Here is a 14,026-nt window from a genome sequence, read left to right as displayed (position 1 = left end):
AAACAACTCCTCCATTTAGTTCTACTAAATCAGAGAACCACTCCCGGTTAGGGGACATATGATAGGTACAACCCGAATCCAATATCCACTCATCTGAATGGAGCGACGATGATGATGCAACCAGTGATAGTTTAGAGTCACTAGTATCATGCTTAGCAACACAAGCATCTACAGTAGCTTTTCCCTTATTCTTCAGCTTTGGACAATTTTTCTTCCAGTGGCCTTTCTCATGACAAAAAGCACATTCATCTTTCCCGAGTCTGGACTTTGACTTTGATCTCCCCTTTTGAGTTTTCTTCCGAGTGTATGAACGACCTCGGACTACTAAAGCTTCTGTATCTCTGATTGAGTTTTTCTGTTTGTCCTTCTTTCTCTGTTCATAACTGTATAAGGTCGCACAGACTTAGCTCAGAGATATATCACTCCTGCCATGAAGTAGAGTAGTTTCTAGGAACTCAAACTCCTCAGGAAGTGACCCCAACAGCATCAAAGCCAAATCTTCATCTTTGAATGTCTCATCCATATTCAGCAAATCAGTGACTAACTGATTAAATTTGGTGATGTGATCATTCATTGTGGTACTTGGGACGTATGTGAAGCGAAACAGTCTTTTCTTCAAGTGGAGCTTATTTTGACTGTTTTTCTTCAAAAAATTTTCTTCAAGTGCCACCCACAACTTATTTGCAGAAGTCTCCTTTGAAAAAGCATACCTCTGCTCTCGAGAAAGACATGATCGAATTGTGCCACATGCCAACCGATTGATCGCCTTCCAATCTTTCTCCTGTACATCATCTGGTTTCTCTTCATCAATGGCAATGTCTAGACCCTGCTGAAAAAGGGCATCTAGAACCTCACTTTGCCACATACCAAAATGGCTCGTGCCATCAAAGATCTCCATGGCCAGTCTTGCATTTGCAATTGTCGGTCTTGTCCACATGGACGATGTTGAAGCTCCTACACCGACCGTTTTCTCCATAATCTTTCAATATACCTAAGGAAATCTTTTCTGATGTGGAAGATCAGTTCAAACTACAACCACAGAGCATACTACGATTAACCTTCAGCTCTGATACCACTTGTTGTTCCAATAGGGTCGGAAGCGTGTAAATTATTGTACTAAAAAATCACACAAAGTTCAATTCCCAGGAAAGAGAGGTGGATCACATGGATCTCTTAAATACCAAGTCTTTCCTTAGACAGAATATCCCTTCTATAGTAATTTAATAGCACAATTAAATACTACTATTATACCCTCAAATATTGAAAGAAAAATAGGACAAGAAAGAACACAAGAGTTTTAACGAGGTTCGATAAATTATACCTACGTCCTCGGGCACTAACACCAGATGATAACTTTACTATCTCCAAAGTATTACAAACAAATAGAATTCCTTAAGAATTCTCAAATGGGAGAAGAGAGAAAACTATGAGAGAAAGATTGGTTGGGATGAATTGAAATGAGAAATGAGAAGGCCTATTTATAGTTGAGGTTCAAGGACCAAACAATAAATAGCCCATTATCTCAAGGACCAAAAAAAAATTATCCCTTGCCACTTTTCCAAAGTTGGTGGTTGTCATTATTGATTGTCTCCCATTAATGTTAATGGCAACCATTATTAATTGTCTTCCATTAATGTTAACAGTTTTTATATTTAATTGGAGGTCAAAAACACATAAAAAGACAACCGGACAGCTAGTATTTCATCCAATCTTCACAACATGTCTGTCTGCGTGCACTTTCCACAATCCTTTAAAGCATATTCTATTATAAAATCACAAACTACCGTAACGGACAGACAAAAACCTCCATAACAAAATAAACGGAGTTTCATGTCATCGTTTATATACGTACATAATACCATACTGATGAATTAATAATAATAATAAAACTCCATTTCCTTATCTATATGAGAAGGAAAAAATTAATTTATTACTTTGATATTAAAACTATTAATATAAATAAATTAATATATTAATTTGATGATAAGAATATTCACCGTTTTAAATATAATTTAGATTCAAGTTATGTTAATTAGGGATTTTTTTACCCAAATTTCTTAGTTGATGTATGACATATATTGTGAACAAAATTTGATATTGCTTTTCACTTAAGTGAATGAAATTAGTTAGGGTTAATTGGTCGTAAGTAAAAAAAATAAAAAGCATCTCAATAATTGTAATTAAATTCCCGAAAGATAAGTACTAAGTAATTATTAGAGATTAATTTTGGTGAATGAATGTATCCTCTGACTCCTCGTGATTATCAATTTTCCCTATCCTCATGGAATGTCCCATTTTATCCACCAAAAGAGAAATAAAGTTTTAGATTAAAAAAAGAAGAAAAAATAATTTAGTTTTCTCAACAAAAAAAAAGGGTTTTCCTATTTTAATTCAAATATTTCCCTTTTTCAAATAATTTTCTTTTGATATTATTATTTTTCCTTGCATGAAATTAAAATAAGATTAGGTGCTTGATTTCTTTCTTTATTAGACGCAATTTACAACTCATATGCTCCGCGTCAGCACGTGGAGTCCACCAGTTGAGGCTAGGATCACCTGCAGCCGATCCCATGGGAAAACATATTCCAAAAGAGGGTGTAGCCGTGTAGCAATCTTTGGAAATAATTTATTTCCTTTTCTATCTCTATGCAATAATTTCCATTAATATCTTTACTTCTATTTTTTGCAGGCAATGAATTTCATCTTATTTTTCGAGCTTTAAATCTTACCAACATTTTATTTTAATTAAATAATTAACTAATTTTAAAAAAATAGTTATTATAAAATAAAACAAAAACGTAACATGAAAAAAATATAAATTATTTATATATATTGAAAAAACAATGTTGTAATTAGGTCAAAAGTAAAAAATCGATACAAGAAACTCAGAATTAAACTAATGTTAATTTATTTTTTGAATTTTATAGATTTTTAGTTAATAATTAATTATTTATCGGATAGCTATACACTTGAAAAAGAAATGGAGCGATATGAAGTGTGTACAACATGGGAAGTTAAAATCAAAAAATTTGACTTTGACAGGCTCCAAAATAACTGACTTGCACCGAAGCTAAACCCTTACACCGCGTAGACAGCGCTCTACCGTTGAAGTCGGGTTATAAATTCAATACCCAAAATAGCCTCCATGAATACTCAAATTTTCGCCTCCTCTCACCTTAATAAAAAAGAAAAAAAGAAAAACCGGGTTCTCCGCAGTACCTTGCCAAGCCATGTCCGAATATCTCCACAACTTACTTTCCAAACTATAATGTAGTGACCAACTTTTTTTTCCCTGCAAAAGGAAATATTCAAATATCCCTTAATTAATTTATTAAGTTAAACCTTTGCAAATTCCTTGTTTTTTTTCTTCTCTTTGGTTTCAGTGTTTATTTTTTGAAAGAAAGAACGACCTCAGTTTTGTCTTTGGGAGAAAAGAAGATGATGGTGGCTTGATATTGATGTTTTAGACTGAGTCGTTTCTTGGTTTTTAGCCCTTTGTTTGCTTTGTTCAAACTGGTACGCTTTTGAATATTTACTTCATCTTATTATCGCTTCTTTTTTAATAATATATATTATACTCTTGTCTATATGTAAGCTATTACAGAGTTCAATCCTTAAATTCAGAGACTTTGATCACTACTTGATCTAACTCTTTTCCTTTTTCTTTTTTTTTTCTCTTCAATCTTTATGTTTGGAGGAAAAGAAAAAGGGTATATCTTCCACTAAGAAAATATAGAATTTTGAGAAAGTTTTAAGTTTTTTAGGCTTTATGCAGTGCTTTTAAGGTGTTTTTCTGCATTACAGGTTCTGGGAAAAGAGTTTTTGGTTAGGAGAAAGACCAAACAATGGCAAGTGAATCGCGCGCTACTAGAAGAACGCCCACAATTCACCATATAACGAACTCGGCTGGCGATCTCGATAGTGAAATTGGAGGTGAAGATTTCTCTAGATACACAGTTCATCTTCCCCCCACACCTGATAACCAGCCAATGCCGATGGAAATTGCTATGCAAGCGGTAGGAAGCGGGGAACAGTACGTTTCGAGTTCCATGTTTACTGGGGGTTACAATCGCGTTACTCGTGCTCATTCCAAGAAGATCGTTGACTCCGATCCGGCAACGGTGGTTGCAGAAGGGTCGTTTTGTGAACTACCTGGATGCGGTGCCAAGATGTTGACTAATAGACAAGGCATAGATGTGTTCCCATGCGAATGTGGTTTCAGGATTTGTAATGAATGTTACAGAGATGCTCTGGCAACTGGTGATGGGTTTTGTCCCGGTTGTAGAGAGCATTATAGGGGGTTGGATTTGTCTGAGATGGCTCCGGCTAGCCGAACACGGTCGTCTAAATCCGACAGGAGTTTTCCAGTGGCGGAATCAACTGAGCTCTTGATGAGGAATCATAGTAATGAGTTTGATTATACTCAATATTTGTACGAAACGAATAAGAGTTACGGATATGGGAATGCGGTGTGGCCGATGGATGGTGCGAATGGGAGCAGGCATGACATCGGTGGTGACACCAAGTTTTTTCATGACAAGCAGTGGAAGCCTCTAACACAGAAATCAAGCATACGTGCTGCACTCCTTAGTCCATATCGGTATGATTCTTCAATTCTTTTCTGTGATAAGTGATAACAACATTTCATAACTACTCCCAGCTTTGGTTATAATTGCTTAGTGGTCAGCTTTAAGCTACAACTAATTTCATAACACGTGAAGTAACTTGGAGATTGGATTGTTTTTTACAGCTTTGTTTAATAACTGTGACATGATAATAATTTTCTATTCGTTTCTCTGTTCATACGCTTGCAGGCTCCTAATCCTTATTCGAATTGTGGTTCTTGGATTATTTTTGGAGTGGAGAATCAGCCACCCAAATGAAGAGGCAATCTGGTTGTGGCTTATGTCCGTGGTTTGCGAGATATGGTTTGCCTTTTCTTGGCTGCTTGATCAGCTTCCTAAGCTTTGTCCGGTTAATCGTGATGTTGATCTCAATGCTTTACAAGAGAAATTTGAAAAACCTAGTCCGAATAATCCTTTGGGAAGATCTGATCTACCAGGCATAGATGTCTTTGTTTCTACTGCCGATCCCGAGAAAGAACCACCTCTTGTCACCGCAAATACCATTCTTTCCATTCTGGCAGCCGAGTACCCTGTTGAGAAGCTTGCGTGTTATGTTTCTGATGATGGAGGTGCACTACTAACCTTTGAGGCCATGGCGGAAGCTGCCAGTTTTGCCAGGATTTGGGTTCCTTTTTGCAGGAAACATGAAATTCAGCCTAGAAACCCTGAATCCTATTTCAATCTAAAGAGAGATCCTTACAAGAATAAGGTGCGACGGGATTTTGTACGAGACCGCAGGCGGGTAAAACGTGAGTATGATGAATTTAAGGTCAGGATAAATGGTCTTTCTGATTCAATTCGACGACGTTCTGATGCCTTCAATACAAGGGAGGAGGTAAATATTTTGAAGCGATGGAGAGAGGACAATAGTGATGAACCAATGGAAACTTTGAAGATACCAAAAGCTACTTGGATGGCTGATAGCACCCACTGGCCTGGCACTTGGACAGTTCCTGCTCCAGAGCATTCTAGGGGCGATCATGCCAGTATCATACAGGTAAGAATTCAAGAATAGCTTCTCTTCAGTTGGCATGCATATGCCAGAGCATTCTAGGGGCGATCATGCCATTATCAACTGCTCATTATTATTTCCTTTTTATCATTTTTAATATAATCTTAGGTCGCATTTGTGTTCCCACTGCTTGGGGTGTTCTTTGACCTCATTTGTTGCTATATTACAAAAGCTGTTGTTAAATAAGTTTGTTAATCATTTGTAATGATAATATGATTATGTGAACTAAGATCCTGAACTCTATTAATTGTAGGTGATGTTGGACCCTCCTAGTGCTGTGCCTCAAAATGGTACCGAAAGCGATGGAAATTCTATGGATCTGAGTGAGGTTGACATTCGTCTTCCTATGCTGGTTTATGTTACTCGTGAAAAGCGACCTGGTTATGATCACAACAAGAAGGCGGGGGCCATGAATGCACTTGTTCGAGCTTCTGCCATCATGTCCAATGGCCCCTTCATACTTAATCTTGATTGTGACCACTACGTTTATAATTCCCTAGCATTGAGAGAAGGAATATGCTTTATGATGGACCGAGATGGGGAACGTATTTGTTATGTCCAATTTCCTCAGAGGTTTGAAGGAATTGATCCATCTGACCGCTATGCCAATCACAACACGGTCTTCTTTGATGTTAACATGAGAGCTCTTGATGGACTTCAGGGTCCTGTCTATGTTGGAACAGGATGCCTCTTTCGCCGCACTGCCCTTTATGGTTTTGAGCCACCTCGGTTACAAGATGACCCTGATTGCTGTAGCTGCTGCTTTCCCCGTACTAAGAAACCTGCAACTGTTGCTTCTGCTCCTGACTTTGACCCTGAAGATGTTCAGTTAAGGGAAGATGATGAAATGAATATTGCTCTTATTCCTAAGAAGTTTGGGAACTCGACTTTACTTGTTGAGTCTGTCCGGGTTGCAGCAATTCAAGGCCAGCCCCTTGCTGATCATCCTTCTATCAAATACGGACGAGCACCTGGTGCTCTCACAATGCCTCGGGAGCCTCTTGATGCATCCACAATTGCAGAGGCAATCAATGTCATCTCATGCTGGTATGAAGATAAGACTGAATGGGGGCAAAGTGTAGGATGGATCTACGGATCAGTAACTGAAGATGTTGTCACAGGGTATAGGATGCATAATCGTGGGTGGAGATCTGTTTATTGCGTAACCAAAAGAGATGCTTTCCGTGGCACTGCTCCAATAAATCTCACTGATAGACTTCACCAGGTTCTACGCTGGGCCACTGGCTCGGTCGAGATATTCTTCTCACGCAACAATGCCCTGCTAGGCAGCCCGAGGCTTAAGTTTCTACAGAGGATTGCTTATCTTAATGTTGGGATATACCCTTTCACTTCCATATTCCTCATTGTTTACTGCTTCCTTCCCGCACTGTCCCTCTTTTCGGATCAATTCATAGTTCAGACACTCAATGTAACATTCCTCGTCTACCTCTTGGCCATCACCCTGACCCTTTGTGCTCTTGCGGTGCTAGAAATCAAGTGGTCCGGCATTGAACTGGAAGAGTGGTGGAGGAATGAACAGTTCTGGTTGATTGGAGGCACCAGTGCTCATCTTGCTGCAGTGCTCCAGGGGCTATTAAAGGTGATTGCGGGTATCGAAATATCATTTACCCTGACATCAAAATCCGCTGGTGATGATGTGGATGATGATTTTGCTGATCTCTACATCTTCAAATGGACATCTCTCATGATACCTCCACTCACCATCATATTTGTTAATTTGATTGCCATTGCGTACGGAGTCCTGCGTACGGTATACAGTGATGTACCTGAATGGAGCCATCTGCTAGGAGGTGTGTTCTTCAGCTTCTGGGTATTGGCTCATCTGTACCCCTTCGCAAAGGGTCTAATGGGAAGACGAGGAAAAACACCTACGATCGTATATGTATGGTCAGGTCTGATTGCAATCTCTATTTCTCTACTGTGGGTGGCCATCAATCCCCCATCACAGAATTCTGATATTGGAGGGTCATTCCAGTTCCCTTGATTCACATGACTTCCCATTGTATTGTTTTACGCAGGGGAAGGTTGCACATTTGTATACTCATTCTTTGAAAGTTATATAATATATATATGCGATTGGTTGATTATTCTGAAATTAGATTCAATTAAATTCCTTCCATCCTTATGCTTTTAGTTGAAGCAATTTTAACTTCGTTTGCATATCCAGGTGGGTTGGTTTGGAAGCAATGAAAACCCATATGCGGCCCCATTAGTAATTTACTTTTTGGTCACAAACGAATGGCGGTTTTTTACGAGTGTCTGTCTTGGGTCAGATTTAATAAATTCCTTGGTAATTAATGCCCTTGCAAACAAAATTCAACTTTTCTTTTGCCTCAAAGACAGACTCATCTTAATTGAAGTAGTGTTAAGCTAATGAAGAATATATCCACTCTTAAGACTGAAGCCATTGAAAGTCGTCCAAAGAATTTTGACGAGGTTTGTGCAACTAGCAAAAATATATCCACTCTTAACTTTTTCCAACTTTACTATTCCGTATCCAAGTGATTCGGCGGTCTAGGAGTACGTGATATTTACGTTGGAGAACTTTAGGTATCAAAATTTTAACAAACAGGTTCTATGGTGTAGTGGTTAGCACTCTGGACTTTGAATCCAGCGACCTGGGTTCGACTCCCGGTAGGACCTTTTTTACTTAGGATTTTTTGAAACCAAAAAGTGGTAGTTAGTAGTACAATTTTCTACCTTCCAACAATCCCATGCTAACGGTATATTTTCAGATTTTGCTAACAAAGAGCAAGTTATTACTTATCTTAATATTCTATATTAATAGGAATACAACAATTTTATGGTAAACTATTTACGTTTTTGAAGAGCATTAACAAATTAGTCTATAAATACTTTAATTTTAATCAAAAATAATAATTTAAATTGAATTAGTAATTAATATTTATTTGTATGTATTTCAAAATTTATAAAAATTTTGGAAAATTATCTTTATTAAAATAATCTATTATACATACAATAAAATTAAAATATCATACGTTATTGACGAATAAAATGAAATTTGGTACAAATATAACAGACATGTAGAGTACCAACACTGAATTCATATATAGGTTGAATTTAGTATTTGATAGTTTGTATAAATGTAAACAAATTTTTTTCAAAGGATACAAATATTTTACTTAAGAAGTGACGTAAGTTGTAAATTTCCAAATGTGGATTTCTCCAGTTATTTATCTGCCCTACTACTGCATAAGACAAATTTCTTTTACATATTCCTCCAATTATTTGAGACTTAATATCACTTAAATTATTGTATCTTACTAATATATTTGTTACAGTAGTGATTATCTTTGGTCCAAATCCGAATGGGTTTGGTTGAGTTCGTGTGATGATGTGTGATCACAAGATGTGGACTGCAATCCATTGCGAGGTTGCGCATGAGATTGCGTATAAGACCTTATAAACACGTGTTAAATTTAAGATAAGATACGTATGTACATGTATTGAACCCACTTACCCAATATGTCATGTTTGTAAACAATATTCATATCATATATATATATAAATAGGTGAATGCCATTCTTTTTGAGGATAACTGAGAAAAATATCTCACAATATTAAATGATTAATTTGTTATTATACATGAATAAGATAAGCTTACCTCATAAATTACACAAGGCTGATTTTCATTGAGAGAAATGGTAAGTGCAAAAATCAATCATTCGACCCTCCAGATTTCTATCCTATACTATAATTATAAGATTGAAAAGGAATAACACCGAAGGTCCAGATTAACAGATAACGTTTTTAATTAACCAACACAAATCTAACACTATACATCGGTGCGTTCATCGGAAGCAGCCCGTTGCTTTTTCTTCCGTCGTGCTTTTGCGATCTTGGCTTGCTTTTTATGGCTTCCGCTAAATCTTAACCTTCCCGTGTCATTGAACCTTGCCTTTTCGATCGGATCGATTACACAATCAGGAAGTTTAACGGGGTACCGCCATACGTCGTAACAGCATGAGTAGTACATGTAATGCTGTCTGAACTTACGCATAGCGGATCGCCGTTTCGGCGTTAAGACGGCGAAGTTTCGAGTCTCGAGCCAGGCATCTTTTTCTTTACAGGTAGTGAAATCGGGGTATTCCTGGATGGGATCCATAGGGCAACCCTCGAGGACCAGCTCTTTAAAATCGGCAGTGAAAGGGGCATAGTCGTAGTTAACTTTAATTTTGCCACCATTAGTGGCCCAGCTGGAGGCATCCCAAATGGTGGCATATATAGACATCGGCTTTGTTGGGTAATCACCGCCCATTTCGTCACTGCGTACCACTTCACGAATTGGAACTTCATCGACGTAAAAACTGAAGATTAAAAAAAAAAAAACATTCTCTTGTTAGTTGCTTTAATTTATGCGTGAACTAAGGCAAAAAAAACCGTGTAGGAAAGGCATTAAAAACGGGGAAATTAATTAAGGACAAAACGGAGAAAAAAAAGGCGTTTAAGACAACACACATGATGTTCTTGGCCGTCCACAAAATACTGTATCTATGGAATTCCTTTGATGGATCGAACCAAAGTCTGTAACGTTCTTCTCGGCCTCGGCTTGTGCTGCCATTCCCATACAGATTAGTCTGAAATCTCCATGGCTTACCTTCTACGTTCCCTAAAAACTCGATGTCTAATTCATCATGGTTTTTCTCAAATACGTCACCGTTTGATGCCTGCATCATTCACCATTAAAACAAAACAAAAAATAAATCACGATTTTAAATTAATTAAGGGAATGAAATCAAATTTCCAGATTAAAAGATTAAAAACCAAGAAACTTACATAGAGGGCAACCACAACTCCGGCAGTATAATCAGATGGCAACTTGATTTTGGCACTGAAAAATCCATATTCATACATACTTGACGAAATAAAACCAGACCCTGAATTTCAATCAAATACCCAAACGGAATTTAAAAAGAAAAAAGGGGGTTTGCATGGGTATTAAATAAATGAATTACCTGAAGAAACATCAAGGAGGAGGCGAACGCTGCGGCCATCGGGGGAGCGAACGAGGTTGAAATCACCGAAGAGAGGGTTGTATCCATCATCAAAAGCAATGGTGGTGAGGTTGAAACCTGCACCACTACTGAAGGACAACAACGAAGAGGAGGATGAGATTAACAAGTAGAAGAAAAATATGAAGGACAGGGGAGTTGACGACATCTCTGAATATGAGCAGCAATGAAAATGACCCATTATTTATCCTTTACTTATTTCGGGATCTTTTATTTATTATTTATTCTTTTAGGGTTCTTCCTGTATTATTTCTTTCCATTTTATTTTTATTTTATACACAATAAAAGAAGGGCTGGGAGTTGCTTCTGGATTCTGAACGGTCTAATTGCCTGTTAATCCTACGAAGGCCCTTGATTTCGTTATGTAAGAAAAAATATCTCATCCATGCAAAATTTTAAATTAATATGATAATAAATACCCTTTTCATCTAATATTTTTTTAAATATATATTTATCTATTTATATTATTATTTAAGAGTTAAATGGGTTGGTATCACTCAAAATATTTTTTATAAAGTAATAAATTTTTATTTTAATTTTTAAATAAAATATAAAAAATATGTACAACTAATAAGATTTTTCAACTATTAACATTTCAATTCGAGCTACACTTGATTTAATTTTTTATATTAAATTTTTTAAAAAAATTACATATATTTTTCACCCACATATATATGCAATAGCAAAATATATTTAACCTCAAGAAAGTTTTAACATCATTCTTTTGGGGTAACAAGAATTTTATAAAAAAATTGAAATTTGTTTAGTTAAATAAATTTAATTATTAATCATGTACTATGCGTATAATTGTAGATTTAATTCATATTCTTCAATTAGATCATTTTAAATCTCTATACTTTTTAAATTTTGCAATTTTAGTGTTGACGTAAATGACATTCGTTAATCCATTAATTGAATTTTTAGTGAGTAATATTTGGAAACAATAAAGTGACATGACATTACACATATGATAATATGTTTGGTACCATAGGTAGAGCTAAAGGGGGCTAGTAAGGGCCTAGACCACCCTAAAATAGAAAATTTCACCTTTAGTCCTTTTATAATTTTAAAAAATTTAAATTAGTATATGATAAAAATACACTTTGCCCCCAAGAATGAGAAAAATTTAATTTAATCCTTTAAAAATTATAAAGATATAAGTTATTAAAATGGTGAAATTTTACTTTTGCTATCATAAAAATATACAACTTTATTCTGACCCCCCTCAAAAATTTTTTTAGCTCCACCCTTGTTTGGTGCATCAAATTTTGGAAACAATAGACTTAATAAATTTATCAATTATTGTTTGGTGAGGACTAAAAATGAAAAAAATAAAAAATATAAAGGATTAAATCTACAACTTTTATAAAACATAGAGAGAAGTAATAGAATTTAACCTAAAAAAAAGGGTAATGTTTCCAAATTCTAACTCCTATTCCATATCGTTTAATTGGAATAGTTGGCAATTAATTTGTATTTCTACGTCTTGCACAGATTGATTTTGTATATTATTATAATATTTTTGTAATATTAATTTTTGTTATTAATGAATTGAAAAAGTAATGTAATTATAAAATATTTTTAAAAACATTTAACTAATTCAAATTTAGTTATATTAATGTTATTTGATTTTAAAAATATTTAATATTAAAAAATACAAAAAATCGTTGAATATTAATTTATTATAATTTAAATAATATTCAATTTTTTATAATTTTATATTTATCTTTGCTCCATTTTAATCAATTAATGTAATTAACTCTTATTAACAATAAATTTAATTTCATAAATATTATTAATATTTTTCTTTTCTAAAACTATATTTTAAGCTTAACAATTTAAATTTTAATAATTTTAATATTATAATCTTAAATTTTAACTTAATTATGTAAAATATTTTAAAGATATAATTTATTTAAAACCAACTTTATATTTAATAATATAAAAAATCTTAAGAAAATATATATTTTTAAAAAATGAATGGAATAACGTATAAAATTAAAAATTAAAAGATAAGGATTAAGAGAAAATTTTACCCAAATTAAAGATAAATGCTTGAAATGAAAAGTGTTCGAATAAACAAAACTATAATATATATATAATATTTAGCGAAAACTTTAAATATATATATATCAAATTGAATATTAAAAATAAATTCAGATATCAAATTAGAATAAAAAAGATTTTAATACTAAATTTAATATTGAAGTTAGATTGATGTACCAAAACCAACTAATGAATTAACACTTAAAATTTTAATGAAATGTGATTTAAGATATCGTAATTTCTAAGAATGTATGTAATTGTTGAAAAACGATATTAGTATTAATTAAAATTTTGAAAAAGTTCCTATATTTATTAATCTTAAAAATTTTGATTTATAATTAAAAAATTTCAATTTAAGCTAATTATCTTAAAATAATGCTAATTTATTTGTTTTAAATGAAAATAATTTAATGGAATTATCACAAAAAATATACAACTAAATTTAAAATAAGTATGAAATATTTAAGATATATTTAAATAAAAGTAAATGAAGTCAAATTTGTAATTCAAATTGACAATATATAAAAATATTTATTTAAATTTAATTATAAAAATATAAATATTTATTTAAAATTTACTTTTAAAAATGTAAATCCATTATATTAAATTTAAAGTTAAAATATGTTTCTAGTCTTATAAATTTTTTTTATATATATTAATAAATGAATAAATATTTTTGAATTCAAAAAATAAAGATATTAAATTCTTTTAAATCGAAACAGGTCGCATATATTTAACGATAATAATCTCTTCGGGGGAAAAATTCAATTTTTTTCCCCATGTTTAAAGCTAAATTTAAATACACGGTATAAATTACAAACTTCCAACCTATTTAAAGTTCAAGAGTTAATTACACTATTAGTCAATAAATTCAGGGTAAACTTTCATTTTGGTCACTTAACTAAAAATTTGATCACTGAACAATTCAATTTTTTTTTAAACCACTGACTATGTTATATCTAGTCACATCGTTTGCTCCAATCGAAACTCTCTTACGCTTTCTCTTCTACAATTCAAATTCTTTTATAAAACATTTTTAGGCATCACCAATCTGTGAATCAAAATTTAAATAACTTTTTTCTCTAATCTTCAACATTGATCACATATTGACTTGGATCTAAGGTATATTCTTTTAATCGTCAATGGGTATTGATCCATCATTCAAATCATCGAATCGTCTCTTAGAACTCACTAACAAATTTTTTTTAAGAGAAAAAATTAAACAACTCAATGACTTAAATAAAAACTTTTAAAAAGTTCAGCGACCAAAACAAAAACTTAAACATAGT

General features: G+C 33.6%; 2 protein-coding genes and 1 non-coding gene across 3 annotated transcripts; 2 read left to right on the top strand and 1 right to left on the bottom strand.

Annotated features, from left to right (window-relative positions):
- The first annotated feature begins 3,375 nt into the window (after positions 1–3,375).
- Positions 3,376–7,777, top strand: LOC107948896 (cellulose synthase). Its single transcript, NM_001398629.1, has 4 exons — positions 3,376–3,516; positions 3,805–4,600; positions 4,815–5,622; positions 5,891–7,777. Exons 2-4 carry the CDS (start codon positions 3,846–3,848, stop codon positions 7,640–7,642), a joined length of 3,315 nt encoding a protein of 1,104 aa, NP_001385558.1. The 5' UTR covers positions 3,376–3,516; positions 3,805–3,845; the 3' UTR covers positions 7,643–7,777.
- A 452-nt stretch (positions 7,778–8,229) lies between these two features.
- TRNAQ-UUG (transfer RNA glutamine (anticodon UUG)) lies at positions 8,230–8,301 on the top strand. Its single transcript has one exon. It is a non-coding gene; the product is annotated as a tRNA-Gln (tRNA).
- A 1,056-nt stretch (positions 8,302–9,357) lies between these two features.
- LOC107946777 (probable xyloglucan endotransglucosylase/hydrolase protein 30) lies at positions 9,358–10,936 on the bottom strand. Its single transcript, XM_016881232.2, has 4 exons — positions 10,635–10,936; positions 10,456–10,556; positions 10,138–10,346; positions 9,358–9,986 (listed from the first exon to the last, which is right to left on the bottom strand). The coding sequence occupies exons 1-4, from the start codon at positions 10,870–10,872 to the stop codon at positions 9,455–9,457; spliced, it is 1,080 nt and encodes a 359-aa protein (XP_016736721.2). The 5' UTR covers positions 10,873–10,936; the 3' UTR covers positions 9,358–9,454.
- Positions 10,937–14,026: the final 3,090 nt, after the last annotated feature.

The sequence above is a fragment of the Gossypium hirsutum genome, chromosome A12 (genome assembly GCF_007990345.1).
Source record: "Gossypium hirsutum isolate 1008001.06 chromosome A12, Gossypium_hirsutum_v2.1, whole genome shotgun sequence".
Lineage (NCBI taxonomy): Eukaryota > Viridiplantae > Streptophyta > Magnoliopsida > Malvales > Malvaceae > Gossypium > Gossypium hirsutum.
The sequence above is the reverse complement of the archived record's forward strand: the minus strand, read 5'-3'. Positions and strand labels throughout refer to the sequence as shown.

Bases quoted from the DNA above. Each gene is read 5' to 3' on its own strand.
- LOC107948896 (NM_001398629.1), top strand. From the start codon at position 3,846: ATGGCAAGTGAATCGCGCGCTACTAGAAGAACGCCCACAATTCACCAT. The intron at 4,601-4,814 runs GTATGATTCTTC...ATACGCTTGCAG, and splicing joins GCACTCCTTAGTCCATATCG to GCTCCTAATCCTTATTCGAA. The intron at 5,623-5,890 runs GTAAGAATTCAA...TATTAATTGTAG, and splicing joins ATCATGCCAGTATCATACAG to GTGATGTTGGACCCTCCTAG.
- LOC107946777 (XM_016881232.2), bottom strand. From the start codon at position 10,872: ATGGGTCATTTTCATTGCTGCTCATATTCAGAGATGTCGTCAACTCCC. The intron at 10,557-10,634 runs GTAATTCATTTA...ATTGAAATTCAG, and splicing joins CCTCCTTGATGTTTCTTCAG to GGTCTGGTTTTATTTCGTCA. The intron at 10,347-10,455 runs GTAAGTTTCTTG...TGAATGATGCAG, and splicing joins GAGTTGTGGTTGCCCTCTAT to GCATCAAACGGTGACGTATT.